Source organism: Perca flavescens, chromosome 21 (genome assembly GCF_004354835.1).
Source record: "Perca flavescens isolate YP-PL-M2 chromosome 21, PFLA_1.0, whole genome shotgun sequence".
Taxonomy (NCBI): domain Eukaryota; kingdom Metazoa; phylum Chordata; class Actinopteri; order Perciformes; family Percidae; genus Perca; species Perca flavescens.
The window spans coordinates 15,355,580-15,369,725 of NC_041351.1; the positions used below are offsets into that span (position 1 = coordinate 15,355,580).

Genomic DNA, 14,146 nt, shown 5'->3' on the forward strand with positions numbered 1-14,146 from the left:
ATAAAAACTCAATTTGTTATTAAAAACAAGTATTTGTCAAGTCAGAAAGCTGTCATCAAATGTCTCATAGTGACCTAGTCGAATTTCAAACAGCAGTAATTATGTTCAAGGCGACATACAGAAAAGATTTTCTAAAAGCGAGGTGGGCTATACGACTTAAGGGAAAGTAAAATTTTAAATCTCCCAGTTTTCGAACTACAAGGAAACGTTTCTGTTTATCTGTCAGTGGCACTAAATTATGGAATAAACTAAATAATGAATTAAAGCAACGTCTAAACACATTCCAATTCAAAAAGATTATAGATGTACAGAGAAACAGTGCAATTAATAACCTTGGCTTATATTGAACAATTTGTAGTATGTGTATAATTTTTGTTGTGTATGGGTAAATTCTGAATATATATTTTCATTGATTACAGATTCATTATCTCTGTAGACTTATTATTTTGTAGCTAACTCATTTAATAGGGTAGAAAGGGTAGAAAGGGGTAGGAGTACATATGTTTTATTTCTTCCTACTCCTTTTTGCATGTGTAAATAGAGGTCTTTAAGTACTGGAAATTATGGAGTTTTATTTATTTATCTTTATTTATTTGAGAACTTTAGCTTCTTTTTCCAAATGAAAATTTTTTTTTGTAGAGAAGGATGACTATATATCTCAAAGGTTTAAGAAAAGTATCTTTCTGGTATCTGTACAAAAACCTTTAATACCATGGCAGGATTGGCTGGCAGGTGTGGATTAAATGCTGGTAACAGTATAACCAAACACAAATGATGCAGGTCTTTGATTGCCGGTAATAATAATAATAATAATAATAAATGTTATTTATAATGCACTTTTCATCAAAAGATCACAAAGTGCTACAGGTTAGAAACAAAAAGAAGATGAGCAGTTTAAACTAAAAATAAGAAAAATAGAAAAAGAAAGAAAATTAAACTATTAAACTATTTGATTTTATGTAACCATTTCTTCTTCTCATTTTCATTTCTGCAATCATGGAACGTAAAACTTGTACATAAAGATCATTTAGCTAGAGGCCACATTTGCAGTTGGTGTTAGGGTCTTTAAATGTTATTAAAATTTCAGAAATCATTTCACTGTAATAAGTAGACCAATAGAGCATGAGATCATTTATTGATTTCTAATAAGTAAAGAAGAAACAGTATGCTCTTAAACATCAAATATGTACAAATATATTTCAACAACAGTTGTTCCTATTTACATAATAGCTTTGAAATTTAAACAGTGTATACTTTACATTTTTTATCCAAAATCTATTAAGTTTTCGCCCTGAACAACTTCAGCACCTTGTCCCCTCTTTAGCCAATCAGCAATCAGTTCCTTCACCTCTTTTCCAAAATCTTCATGCAATTTTGTGAATTCATCCTTGGAGCCTAAACAGACCGCTGACCACTCCCCCAAAGGCAGAGCAGGAGTGTTAACAGGCACCACGTTTGCGTTCCTCTTGGACCAGAGTTTGGGTGATCTTTTACTGGCCGATTTGGATGAAACGGTCAGAGCTTGAAGCATCTGATTGGAGCTCAGACTCGGTCCTGCTCCCACACCTGCTGCTGGATACAAAGGTAGCGGTGACGATTGTGTCCTCTGATAGGCTGCAGGATTATATCCCACTCCTGCAGTGTTGGAATTTGGTATGACGAAAGGGTTGGCTGGTTCACCGGAGAATTCGCCTAATGCATCTGAGTACAGAGCAAAGACAAGCAGAGAGATATATACTCAGCAAAAAAAGAAACGTCCTCTCACTTTCAACTGCTTTTATTTTCAGCCAATACATGCGTAAAACTTTGTATGAACATAAAAAAAATTCAACTACTAAGAACTAAACTGAACAACATTTCACAGACATGTGAGTAACATAAATGGAAAAATGTGTCCCTGAACAAGGGATGGTCAAAATCAAAAGTCACAGTCAGTATCTGGTGGCCACCAGCTGCATTAAGTACTGCAGTGCATCTCCTCCTCATGGACTGCACCAGGTTTGCCAGTTCTTGCTGTGAGATGTTACCCCACTCTTCCACCAAGGCACCTGCAAGTTCCCGGACTTTTCTGGGGGGCCATGGTTCTCGCCCTTACCCTCCGATCCAACAGGTCCAAGACGTGCTGGGATTGAGATCCGGGCTCTTCGCTGGCCATGGCAGAACACTAACTTTCCTGTCTCGCAGGAAATCGCGCACAGAACGAGCGGTATGGCCGGTGGCATTATCATGCTGGAGGGTCATGTCAGGATGAGCCTGCAGGAAGGGTACCACATGAGGGAGGAGTAGCTTTTGATTTTGACCATCCTTTGTTTGTTCAGTTTATTTCTTAGTAGTTGAATTTTTTTATGTTCATACAAAGTTGTACGTTGGCTGAAAATAAAAGCAGTTGAAAGTGAGAGGACGTTTCTTTTTTTGCTGAGTTTACACAAATAAACAAATAGCTGAAGTTACAGTTACAGAGGCTAAAGCTTCTCACATTACACTGCCCTCATTTTGCAGATCAGTTTTGTTTATCTTTTTTTTTTTTGTTCACAATTCCTGCACATACTGACAGATGGATGTTATGAGATTGTAATATCTGCATATGATGTACCATTAAGTACAATGCTGCTGATGTGGAGGCTGTAAACAGTGAAGCCTCACGCAGCTGCTCTCTAGAACAAAGGCAGCTCTCTTTCACTCACAGATAAAAAAAATAAATAAAAAAAAGAGACACTGAGCTTCTCTGTCTCTCACCTCTGTACTTCTTCTCCATGTCCATCACCAGCAGGGCCAGGTAGCTGTGGCTGGCTGACAGCAGGGCTTTGAGCCAGCTCTCCTGACTGGCCTGGTCCTCTGCAGCAAACTTGTACGTTCGCAGTCCCGGATCGCTCCACACCAGCGAGAAGGCGAACTGCTCCTCGGACTCGCACAGCTGGACGGTGCAGCCCTCCAGAACAATCACTCCCGTCACGTCCCGGTCAGCCGGCCGGTCCTTGTAGAAGAGGAGGTTCCCCTTCAGCACGCACCAGCGCTTCTGATAGGAAGTCTTTATCTCGCCCTGTGTGACAATTGTGCCATCTGTGGTTTACTGACTCACTCACCAATTGCTCTTTTACTCAACTTATTACACAACTCCTTTGGTGAAATAAGTAGCTTCCTGGGCAGTCAGATGTATTTGAGTGTTTTATGAATTCTTTCTTTAATGAAAAAGTGAAGTACATTTTGTTATTGTTTTTGATTGTTTCTATGCGTTTAGAAATGTAAAATGTTACATTCTTTTGAAAGCTGTATGGTTGACAGCCTTCCAGATAACTCAAGTGTTCTACGCTAAGCTTCTTTCTATTTCTATGTACTTTTATTTGCCTGATTTTATTTAATTGTAGCTCTGTTATGTTTTAATCTTAATTAAAGCAGTAAAGCACTTTGTAACTTTGTTTTGAAAGCTACCTACAAATAAAGTTATGAAGATAATGTTTCAAATATTACAAGCGAAGTGGTGGGTGTGTTTTTAAAACCTCAATGTACTTCCGTCGTTGGAGCTTTTGTGGTCTTCCTCCTGTACATGTGGATATTGTTTTCATTAAAGTGTCCTACCTTCTTGTAGAGGTAGCCTTCTTTGTCCACTTGTGAGGTGCAAGATTCAAAAAGGGTGAAAATCTTTTCGTCAATCTTCATTTCAACATCACAGGCTGCTTTGACCTGGACCTGCAACTGCAACATAGACAAAAAAATCGAATATAAATAATTAAGCCTACATGCCCATTTATTGTATGTATTACCTATGTTTATACAGTTTATGGAGAAGTAATTACACGTTAGTCTCGTATGTGTCTGTAATGTTTGCTGTTTTCCGGGTTGCGACAAGGACATTGTCCACTTCCCTTATTTCATAATTTTAAAACTGTCTATTACACCGTTTAATCTCGTTTATATTTATTTGGAAACATGCCAAACAGACCGCCATTAATAATTTGCCAGCTGTTTTTAAGGCGTTACGCCTTTTATCCGTGGTAACGTATCCGCCTTTGCCCAAAATCTGACTCATTAAGTTCACTTTCCATTTAAAATATGTTCTACTTTAACTTAAGAGAAACTGCAAGGCCAGACTATTCCTACTTCCACATGGTTCTTGTTTACTCACTTTATAGAAGCGTGTCTGTGTTTCAGTTTCCTCGATCCTGTGGGTGTGTGGGTGTGTGTCAATCACTTCCTGGTAGCCAAGGAGAGGGCAGCTCCACGTCCACAGCACACAATGTATACGGCGCTAGATGTGGGCTAATTAAACAATACATGTACTTAATTCAGGTTAAAACCGATTAGTTTTATTATGAAATGTTCCAAAATAGGCTATATGTTTCTTATGCAAAAACGTTCAAATCTTGGCACTTGGTTCATTTGTCATTAGACCTGTAATACAAATCACCTTTAGGGTCCCACTGGGTAAAGTCTATAATCAGCTTTAATTAATTAACATTTATTAATACAAGTCTGCATCACCAGCATCACCAGACCTCCATGGCCCCCATAAGTGCCAATGTCAGCACCAGTAAAGTAAAACTAAAGCAGGTCCAGCAAGGTAACTTTGGGGCCCTGTTTTAAACAACCCCCCCTCCCCCTCCCATCACACACACACACACACACACACACACACACACACACACACACACACACACACACACACACACACACACACACACACAGACCCCTTTCTCCTATGTCTTGTTCACTCAAGACACTCACCTCTTCCTCTTCCTCTCCATTGTCCCTCTGCTGGACTGATTATATACCTCGCCATTCTGTTGATATTTTCTTGTTATATTGTATATTGTTATATTATACTATATGACACCATAATATATTTGATATTCTATTCAATTCTATGTTATACCACTGTATTATACTATTATATCTTACGCTGTTATATTGTTGTACTATACTATATACTATGCTAGACTACTTCACATCATACAATGTCTTATCCCATACTATATTATGTTAATATGTTACATTGACTCTTATTATATTCTATTACATTAATACAGAAAAACCCTGAGTATCATTACTCAATCATTAATCACACCACTCACTTGACCATGTCATTTGTCTCCAAATGCCAGTTTCGGAGGTTTATTCTTTTCTTCTATCTTATCTTTGTTGTTTTAGTTTATATGGTGCTCATATGCGTACCTTTCTAAAAAAATAAAAACTTGTGTAATTACCACTTACTTACACACTGAAATCCTGGGGGCAGCTAGTATTAGTTCAGCATTTTATTCATGTATTATTTATTATTATTTGTTATAGGGGCCATGTACAATAGTAAGCATTAATTACGCAGTTGATGTACTGTGCTAGAGTTAGTGAGAGCAAATTTTCATAGTACTGGTAGGTCTCTGGTCATACAGTATATGTGTGCATTGCACGTCATGGGTACTTGACAGGGTACACAAAATACACAGTGGACGGTAGTTGAGGGGTGTTGGCCCAAGGCCCACTAACAGGTTAATATGCCATGTACATATGTTACTAACTACAGCAGGTGGAGGGTAAATAAGTACAGTAAAACAACCTGCTGTATACATACTATACTGTTTATTCTCTCTTTATCTAGTATTTGAAATGTAACTTATACCTGTGGTTTCTCAGATGCTACCATGTGAACTCTTAAATGCTGTTGACATGCTGTGGGTCAGTGGTTGTTTTGGGAAAATCCCTAACATCTGATGTGTAAAGTCAAGTGGGTGCATGTGATAATTTCTCATACATTCTAGCCTTATAATATTACACAAGGAAAAAAAGTACACACATCCACAGGGGTGATGTAAGGTGAGGGTGTATGTTATTACTTTTTCATTAATTAAGCCATAACACATTAAACCTGTGACTGTTTCAATGAGCCTTTGAGTGATGTTAATGAGTCACTCACTTAGCCATTCGTGGTGATAATAACTTAATTTATTGTTTTGCTGTGCAAGCTATTTTCCTGGCTTTTATCCTAAATAACTAAATACATTTGCGATAAATATATCCAGCAGCACACAGCCAGCTTCAATCAGTCTGGACAATCAGGCGATTTTAATGACAATCATTTTATCAAGATTTTAAAAAGTTTCAAAAACTGTCTTCAGCATTCACACATTTTACATGAGAAAACTCATTCTGTACATGACCACAGGAGGTGTTACACTAAAGCTGCGGACACACAGAGCCGATAATCGGCCATTGGACAGTCTGGCGAGGTCATTGACTCGAGTCTGTTCGGTGTATTCCGTGCCGTTGTCCGTCCGAGGGGCCGTCGTCCTTCATTTTGGCCGATTTGACATGAATAATCAGCGGGGCGGACACTGCCGGCAGTCGGACTCAAATGACCCATCTGATTGGAAGAGTGCTAACCCGGAAACGGGGAAACGAATGAGCGTGACTAGTCTCTCAAAATCTGACGAAAATCTTTTAAACTGACCTTTGTCAATCTGAAATGAAGACAGATTCAGCAACTGCATGGCCTATTTCTCACTTAAAACATGTTTCAGTGAGCTTTTAGTACAATATGAGATCCTATTAGTATCGTATTCTGAACAAGCCGCCATGACAGTCCATCTTTGAATTTACGGAGAAACAAGACCCACGTGACGCGTTTGTCCAATCAGCTGCTGGTTTTCATTTCTGGGCGACAATACAGATTAGCGCCGCCTGCTGTTATGGAGACGTATTACGTCTCGTCGCTTTGGTGTGTTCTGAGGCACTTTTTTGACCAATTTGGGGAGACTGATCAGTCCAACTGCCTTTTCTGCCGACGTTTGGCCGTCGGCTCTGTGTGTCCGGGCCTTAACACACTGTCACCTTCAAATATTTAAACCTGCTCACTGGATATTAATGTTTAGTCCAAAATCAATAGTTGTTACAGCAAAAGGAGAGATACATCAATATGGCTGTTTTTAATGTTAATGGATTAAGTCTAGTATAATAATCATTGCTGTTGCTCCCTCCACACTTGCTGTAACTGTAAAATCTCTCCAATGTGGATCTTCTGATGTCTTTTCAGATTCTCCCCCCGACTAAAGCTCTTTCCACACTGGTTGCAGTAGTACGGTTTCTCCCCTGTGTGGACCCTCTTGTGTTTTTTCAGGTCTCCTGCCTGACTAAAACGTCTCCCACATTGTATGCAGCCATACGGCTTCTCTCCCGTATGACAGCGCTCGTGGATTCTTAAGTTCCCGACCCTGCTGAACGTCTTTCCACATAAAATGCACAAGTGTGATTCATCTCTCCTGAAGTGCTCAAGCCTGATTTTTCTCCCGTCAAATGCAGCCCTGTTGGTTTTTGCAAAGCCATGCCTCCTAGGTATGGCATGATTTGAGTGTGCAAAGACACGTCCGTAAGGTTCAGCACAAACTTGTGACCTTTCTTCAGCAGAGTTCTGACGGGAAGAGTTGCAGCTTAAATCCACACATCCACTATGTTGTTCTTGAAGAGATGGTGGTTCTGATGTTGCGCAGTCGGTTAGTTCTAACTCTCTTTTGATAGTGCTGGAGGGAGAGGTGCACACATTTGTGGACGAGACAGAACTGATGTCCTTGTTTGCACTGTGTGTTGTGTGGACTGCCACTGCCTCCTCAATAATGTGTGTCACCTCCTCTGGTTGTGCTTTGCAATGTTCTGTTGGTTGTGCCGAGTTGCACTTAGCTTGTGATTCAGTGTTATTGTAGCTATCTTGTTGTGTCGATTCCTGCTTCACGTCATGGTCAGGTTTGTGGCTGCTTATCTGTTTTTGCTCTGCGAGACGGAGGTCTGAGTCCTGCCTCAAAGCGAGCCCAAAATCATGCTCTTGATTCTGTGTGACTTCTTTTTCTTCAGGTAACAGACTAGTTGTAGATAGAACAGCTGTGAAATCTAGACCAAAAGAAAGATGGTTATAATTTGACAAAGTCCCTCATGAATGACAACCAGTATGGGATAGTAACATTATCTATAATGATTCAAGAAAGTTACACGTGTTACCCACCTGTGCTCTCTCTTGTTGTTGTGTCCTGGAGCTCCTGCAGCCTCCTCTTCAGACTCTCGTTCTCTCTCTGTGTTCTGGCAGTTTTCTCCTGGTACTCGGACACTGTCTCCTTCACCACCTCCAGAACCTCCTGCACCGCTTCAGTCAGTAGCTTGGCAACGCGAGCATTCAAACGTTCAAGTTTAGACATCCTGAAAAAAACGTCAATTAGTTAGGGTAAGGAATGACTGTGGACAGCTTATACAGAATCCTCTGCAAAGAGAGCCATATGTAACAGTTATTGCATAATCAGTCATAGGAAATGTTTCACAAACACTGCTGTGTGACAACAGTGCTTCCTACAACTTGATATGAAACTGTTGTTGTATGGTGATCCCATTTTGGCCTGAGCTTTAAAAACTTTTACATAGATAGTTTGATACTTTTGTGGTAGTCATCTTCACTCACACCAGGGTAATCCTGAGTGGTTCTGCAGTCATTTGCCAGTTTATTTGCAATGGGGCTGTACATTAATTACAGTTTATGTTTGCTAAGTTACAGACTCTTTCCACGGTAAGTAATGCAATGTTCAACATTAAGCTAAGTGTTTATACTAGTTGGCGATGTATTTGACATACATTTCAAGCAAACATGTTTTAAACACGTGTTAAATGACCGCTGGTTCCCTGGCTAAGCATGTTCAGAACGGCTGTACCTGCAAGCTAGTCGTGAAGCATTCACAGTATATAAGTCGTGAAGTCAGCGGCTACTAACGTGGATAGCTAACATTAGCTAGCTAACTCCGTACGTTATCGTCTTCCCTTTAAACTTCCAACAAATGCGTCATGTGATTACTCTGTTGGCAAGACTTTTAAGTTGTTTTACATCAACTTAACTGGTAAAAAAACAAAACAAATAAAACAAATATTAAACAATATTACAAAGCACAATTCGGGATGCAACCATAGACAGTATATAAGAAGGACGCAACATAACAACTCGCAACCTCAGGAAGCAGAACCAGAATTACTTCCGGTGTGATGCGATTTTCAGAATAAAAGTCCACATTGAATGCATTTATTAATTTGCACATCACTTTTTACTATTAATGATTCTTTATTCACCCGACATCTGACCTCGACCAGTTTACTTGACTAAATTATTCTGTTGCATCGATTAAAATGTAAATCTATATTGCCCTGTGTCCTGGGCCTCAGAACAAATTGGTCAAAACAGGGATTTCACGTCACAACAACAGAAGAGAACAACTTAATAATTAGCAAACTAAAAAAGCCAACCTCCATACTTAAAAGTATCCAGAACAGTTTTATTTATTTTATTAAATTGTGTTTTACCCATCAGCAATAAAATAAAATAAAATAAAATAAAATAAAGGGGTGCCAGAGTAAAATAACAAACATTTAACTATAACATGGTGTGATCTGTTACATATTTATATCAAGTTAGATACTTCTGTAGCATCCACTAAGCTTCCTAAAGTGCGTACATGTTATTCCCATCCACAAGCACATGAAGCTGCACAGATATACAAAGACATATAGAAACGTACATACAAAAAAGAACTTAACCACATCAAAATACAATATACAACCTAAACTTACAAGAGTACACAGCTGGATTTCTTGGTGGTGATTGAATGACTGAGAAAGGCACGCACAGCCTCATCAAACACCTCATTCAGTCCATGCTGGTTGATTGAAGCACACTCGAGATATTTAACAGCCTTAATTTGCTTTGCCATTGCTGTTCCCTGCTGCTTGGTGACTGTGGTCTGATTCTACTCTCTCCGTTTCTCCATGGATCTCCTGATCATCATGCAGGTCACTCTTAGTTTCCACAAGGAGAATAGGCACATTAGGGCAATGGTGTTTAACCTCTGGATGCCATTTGCTCTTGACATTCTCACAGGATGTTGGGCTAGCAATGGAGAAGCAAATGATGATGACATTGGCTTGATTGTAGCAGAGGGGGCGTATATGGTCATATTCCTCTCTGCCGGTGTCCACAAGGTTCAGGCTGATAGTCTGGTTGTCTACATTAACCTGGGTAGTGTATGTGTCGTAGAAACCTGGTATGTACTTTAGGAAAGATCTTTTTGATGTAGGTGAAGAGTAGGTAGTTCTTTCCTACTCCACTGTCTCCAACAACCACACACTTGACACTCTGCATTATGACAACTTTTGCCTCCAGAAATTCTGAAACACAAAACTTCATGGCTTAATAATACCACAGAGGTTTCAGATTAAGTGGATTTGCATTTCTGTTTAACACTTCAACATCTGCCTGCATGCCACAGAGTGTTAAAAAAACATATTGTGGTGTGTAATAAAGATAATGTTGAACTGGGTTTGATATGTGTGTTTTCAGACTCAAAGTGAAATACATTTACAAAGTTTTTTTTTTTCCAATGATTGTAGCAGACACAATATCAATAAACAGAATAAATGTAAAAATCTAACTTACCTGTCAAATCTTTGCAGTGTGTCTTATAGCTTGTCTATGTCATCATTTAAAATCAATGTAGTAGAAAGTGAAATATCTGGTTAAGACAGTGCTTTAAACACAGCACCAAGCTTAAACAAGTTACATCTGGTTGTGAAGGAAAGGGAAGTAGTTACTGGACATGTTGTGATTGGAAAATACCCTAGAAGTGATGGGAAAGATATTTCGTCATCCCCTCTGAAAAGTGATGTAATGCAGTGCTGCCACATTATTCACCTTATCTGACAAGGCTAGGTGTGCAGTTAATGTTCAAATATTTGGCAGCGATTATCTCAACTAAATTTCAAGAAGTGTAACGTTATCAATACAACATGCAAGCTGAACACAGTTGCAACAATGCAACAACCTTTCTGTAATGTAAAACAATCCAGTTCAGTAGCCAATATTGCTCTACAACAGACAGGACAGATACTTAGACCAGGGGTCTTCAACGTTTTTCAAGCCAAGGACCTCTTAACTGAATGAGAGATGGAGCAGGGAGCCCCTACTACATATACTGTATAAAATGAAGTTGCATAATAAACTGGGCCTACAATAACGTGTAGGGTGGCCTAAAGCTTTTATACATACCTTTTTGTTGCATAGAATACTAAGCTATTAAAATAGCCAAATAATTGTTGGCATGGTTTATAAATGTTAAAACATACATGTGGCAAAGTGAATACTTAGGATTAAATGTATCTGTGGATTGCCTAGGCCAGTAAGCAGTGGTGATTTATATTTGCTTATAATATGTTGGATTCATGTTAAGACTTTTTCATTTCTTAAAAAACTTTCCAAAATTAACAATAATATGGAGGCCGCCCCTGCACTGACTCTAAGGACCCCCAAGTGGGGTCCCGGACCCCCTGTTGAAGATCCCTGACTTAGACAGCCACAACCGATATAGGATGTTGATTCAAAAAGAGTAAAGTGGTGCTATTAAAAAAAAAAAAAGATAAAAATACAAAACTTTGACAGACTTTTCTTCTGCAACCCTCAAAGCCAGTCTAGGCTTGGGAGTTCGACTTCTGGTTTACCAGCGTAGGGGACTCATCTGGTTTCTGTGGCAACCAGGTTATATCAAGCTTGAGAGGGATTTGACATCTTGTAATGGTTCCACTTTGTCCAAGATGGACCTTTATATTTTGTAGGGGATGTATTTTTCATGAGTCTTGTTAAACAGTCAGAGATCAATTATTTACGATTTATACACTTTCCATGTTGATCTGGATACTCCAAAGGCAGGATTTACTACTAAATGGCACAGTTGTCTGCCATCTCTCACCAGACTGCAATTCATTTAATCACTGACAACTAATAAGTCCTGAGACAGATCAACTTTAAAATCCCAGTTCTGCTTTGCTGAGTTTTTAAGTTGACAACACAATGTCTGGTTTGGCTTTGTAGATTCAGGTTGTATAGGGTCATTGTAAAGAAATTTAAACATTTATTTGATTTGGAAATTGGACAAACAGTAGTAGGCCCATTTAGCAGAAACAGTAGGAATTATTAGATTGTGCTTGATATTAGATTGTAAATTGACATGTGCTCTACAATAAGCGTCGTGTTTTGATAAAATAAGGCACAATTACTTTTCCATGTCACACTCTTGAAGCTACATCCCTTTCTAAATAGGATTGCAATACGCTCAGCTGACAAAAATGCTCATAAAAGATGGCTTGACATTAAACTTTGAGAATTCAGCACTTTGCCACTTTTATTATTCACTGTCCATCCCCTAAATATTAAAAGCATATGTATAGAGACATTCTGGATACGGAAGCCTCACAGATGAGTCTGCTGGTGTTTCTTCATGTTACTTGAGTGACTAAAACTTTTCCCACAATGACTGCAGCCAAACGGCTTCTCTCCTGTGTGGTAGCGCAGATGCACCGTCAGGTAGCCCGACTGACTGAAGCGCTTCCCGCACACCGAGCAGCAGTAGGGCTTCTCCCCCGTGTGCACCCTGTTGTGTTTCTTGTAGTCGCCGGCGTGCCTAAAGGTGCGACCACAGAGCGAGCAGCAGTAGTGTTTTCTGCTGTTTCTCTGGAACCCACTTGAGCCTGAAGCGCCCACTTTTGTGCTAGTTTGAATGGTGTGTTTTTCGGCAACACTGTTGGCATTGTTGTATCTTTGGGATAGAGGCTCTTCTATGCCATTTTGCTCCACACGGAAGACAACCCCTGACTCAGTGTAGAGTCCTGGATTGGCTTGAGGAGGCTCTAGGTTTAGTCTGTGTGAGGATGTAGCGCTCGTACCAGCATCACCATGAAAATAATTGGTGTTGCGCATGGCGTCTTCTTTCGACGTAGGCTCTACTTTCATTTTATGATCGTTTTCAGAGATTGTAACAACATGATTTGAAATAGGTGCTGACAGTCCATGATCAGTCTCCCTTTTAAGAGCTCTTGGATTGTTGAAGTCATCGCCACCTAAATGGGGTCCTGTCGTAGCTCTAGGGGAGACACAGGGGTTGACTAATAATGGGATGGATGCTTCACAGTCAAGGTCTTCAAATGAATATGAAGGACAGATTACTGCAATGTCCTTATCAGAGGGGAGGAGATCAATGTCCTCTTCCCGCTCCTCTTTCTGTTTCTGCTCCATCAGATGCAGCTCTGCATCCGCCTGCTGGGCTGCAGGGGGAATTTGTGGCACACTTCCTGCACAACAACAAAAGGTGACAAAGCACACAAAAAATACAAATGCAATCAACATGTGTTATCAAACAGTTTCAATGTTTCCGTAAACAAGTAGGCTATCGTCTATTACCATTGGTTTCTAGTTTCTCCTGGAGCTCCTGCAGCCTCCTCTTCAGACTCTGGTTCTCTCTCTGTGTTCTGACAGTTTTCTCCTGGTACTCGGACACTGTCTCCTTCACCACCTCCAGAACCTCCTGCACAGCTTTAGACAGCAGCTTTTCCACTCGGGCATTCAGACGTTCAATTTTGGACATATTTATTGCCTGAAAGAAATGGAGAGCAGGTTGATCAGTGTGTGTATTTCACAGATCTTTGCAGGAGCAATGTGCTTTCTATCAACATGTATACAAACTATAAAATGCATTAAGATTCTATAGCTCACATATCACTGCAACAATACAGATTAACATACAATACTACCACAACATCATATACAAATCAAAACACCATCTCACTATTAGCCTAAATAGGCTAAAACAGACGGGCTCCTCAGTAGTAGCCTGTAATCTTTCCATTACAATTTCCTAAACTAAAGGGAAAGCATCATACCTTGAACCTAATGCAATCCCGTTAAATATTGTATGTGTATGAATCCCAGATTATCTACCAGTGATCCAGATGAAAACGCTCATTGTTTACAACATCCACACTGTAGCAGTTATCCGCAAATAGGTTGCAAAATCTAATTCTCAGGACATGGTAGAGTCCATTTGGCAAAAGGCTACAGGTAGGCTATTGTTTTTCAAGAAGATAAACATGAGTCGAAGTCCAACAATGGTTTGCCAAATAAATATCCCGATAGATGTTGTATTGTGTGCACGGAACCTAACCACCCCATCATTCCCTTCTTGGGTTTTTAAGGCGGCTGGCATCCAGCGTGACGTGCGTTGCTGCCGTCTACTGGTGAGTAAGCAGACACCCTGAGTACATTCATTCACTGCTGATCTTATACATAGACTGTAAATGCGCGCACACA

The 14,146-nt window shown here is 39.8% G+C and overlaps 2 protein-coding genes and 1 pseudogene across 3 annotated transcripts; all 3 read right to left on the reverse strand.

Annotated features, from left to right (window-relative positions):
* Positions 1-1,104: 1,104 nt before the first annotated feature.
* Positions 1,105-4,235, reverse strand: LOC114548352 (sesquipedalian-1). Its single transcript, XM_028568245.1, has 4 exons — positions 4,124-4,235; positions 3,577-3,693; positions 2,737-3,040; positions 1,105-1,701 (listed from the first exon to the last, which is right to left on the reverse strand). Exons 2-4 carry the CDS (start codon positions 3,655-3,657, stop codon positions 1,265-1,267), a joined length of 822 nt encoding a protein of 273 aa, XP_028424046.1. The 5' UTR covers positions 3,658-3,693; positions 4,124-4,235; the 3' UTR covers positions 1,105-1,264.
* A 2,476-nt stretch (positions 4,236-6,711) lies between these two features.
* LOC114547951 (zinc finger protein 436-like) lies at positions 6,712-10,563 on the reverse strand (annotated as a pseudogene).
* A 1,339-nt stretch (positions 10,564-11,902) lies between these two features.
* Positions 11,903-14,072, reverse strand: LOC114548379 (zinc finger and SCAN domain-containing protein 21-like). Of its 2 annotated transcripts, none has more exons than XM_028568293.1 (3): positions 13,778-14,072; positions 13,241-13,433; positions 11,903-13,131 (listed from the first exon to the last, which is right to left on the reverse strand). In XM_028568293.1, the coding sequence occupies exons 2-3, from the start codon at positions 13,422-13,424 to the stop codon at positions 12,254-12,256; spliced, it is 1,062 nt and encodes a 353-aa protein (XP_028424094.1). In that variant the 5' UTR covers positions 13,425-13,433; positions 13,778-14,072; the 3' UTR covers positions 11,903-12,253. The 2 variants fall into 2 exon arrangements, with proteins under 2 accessions (XP_028424094.1, XP_028424093.1); XM_028568292.1 differs by having other exon boundaries at positions 13,720-14,071.
* Between the last annotated feature and the right edge of the window lie 74 nt (positions 14,073-14,146).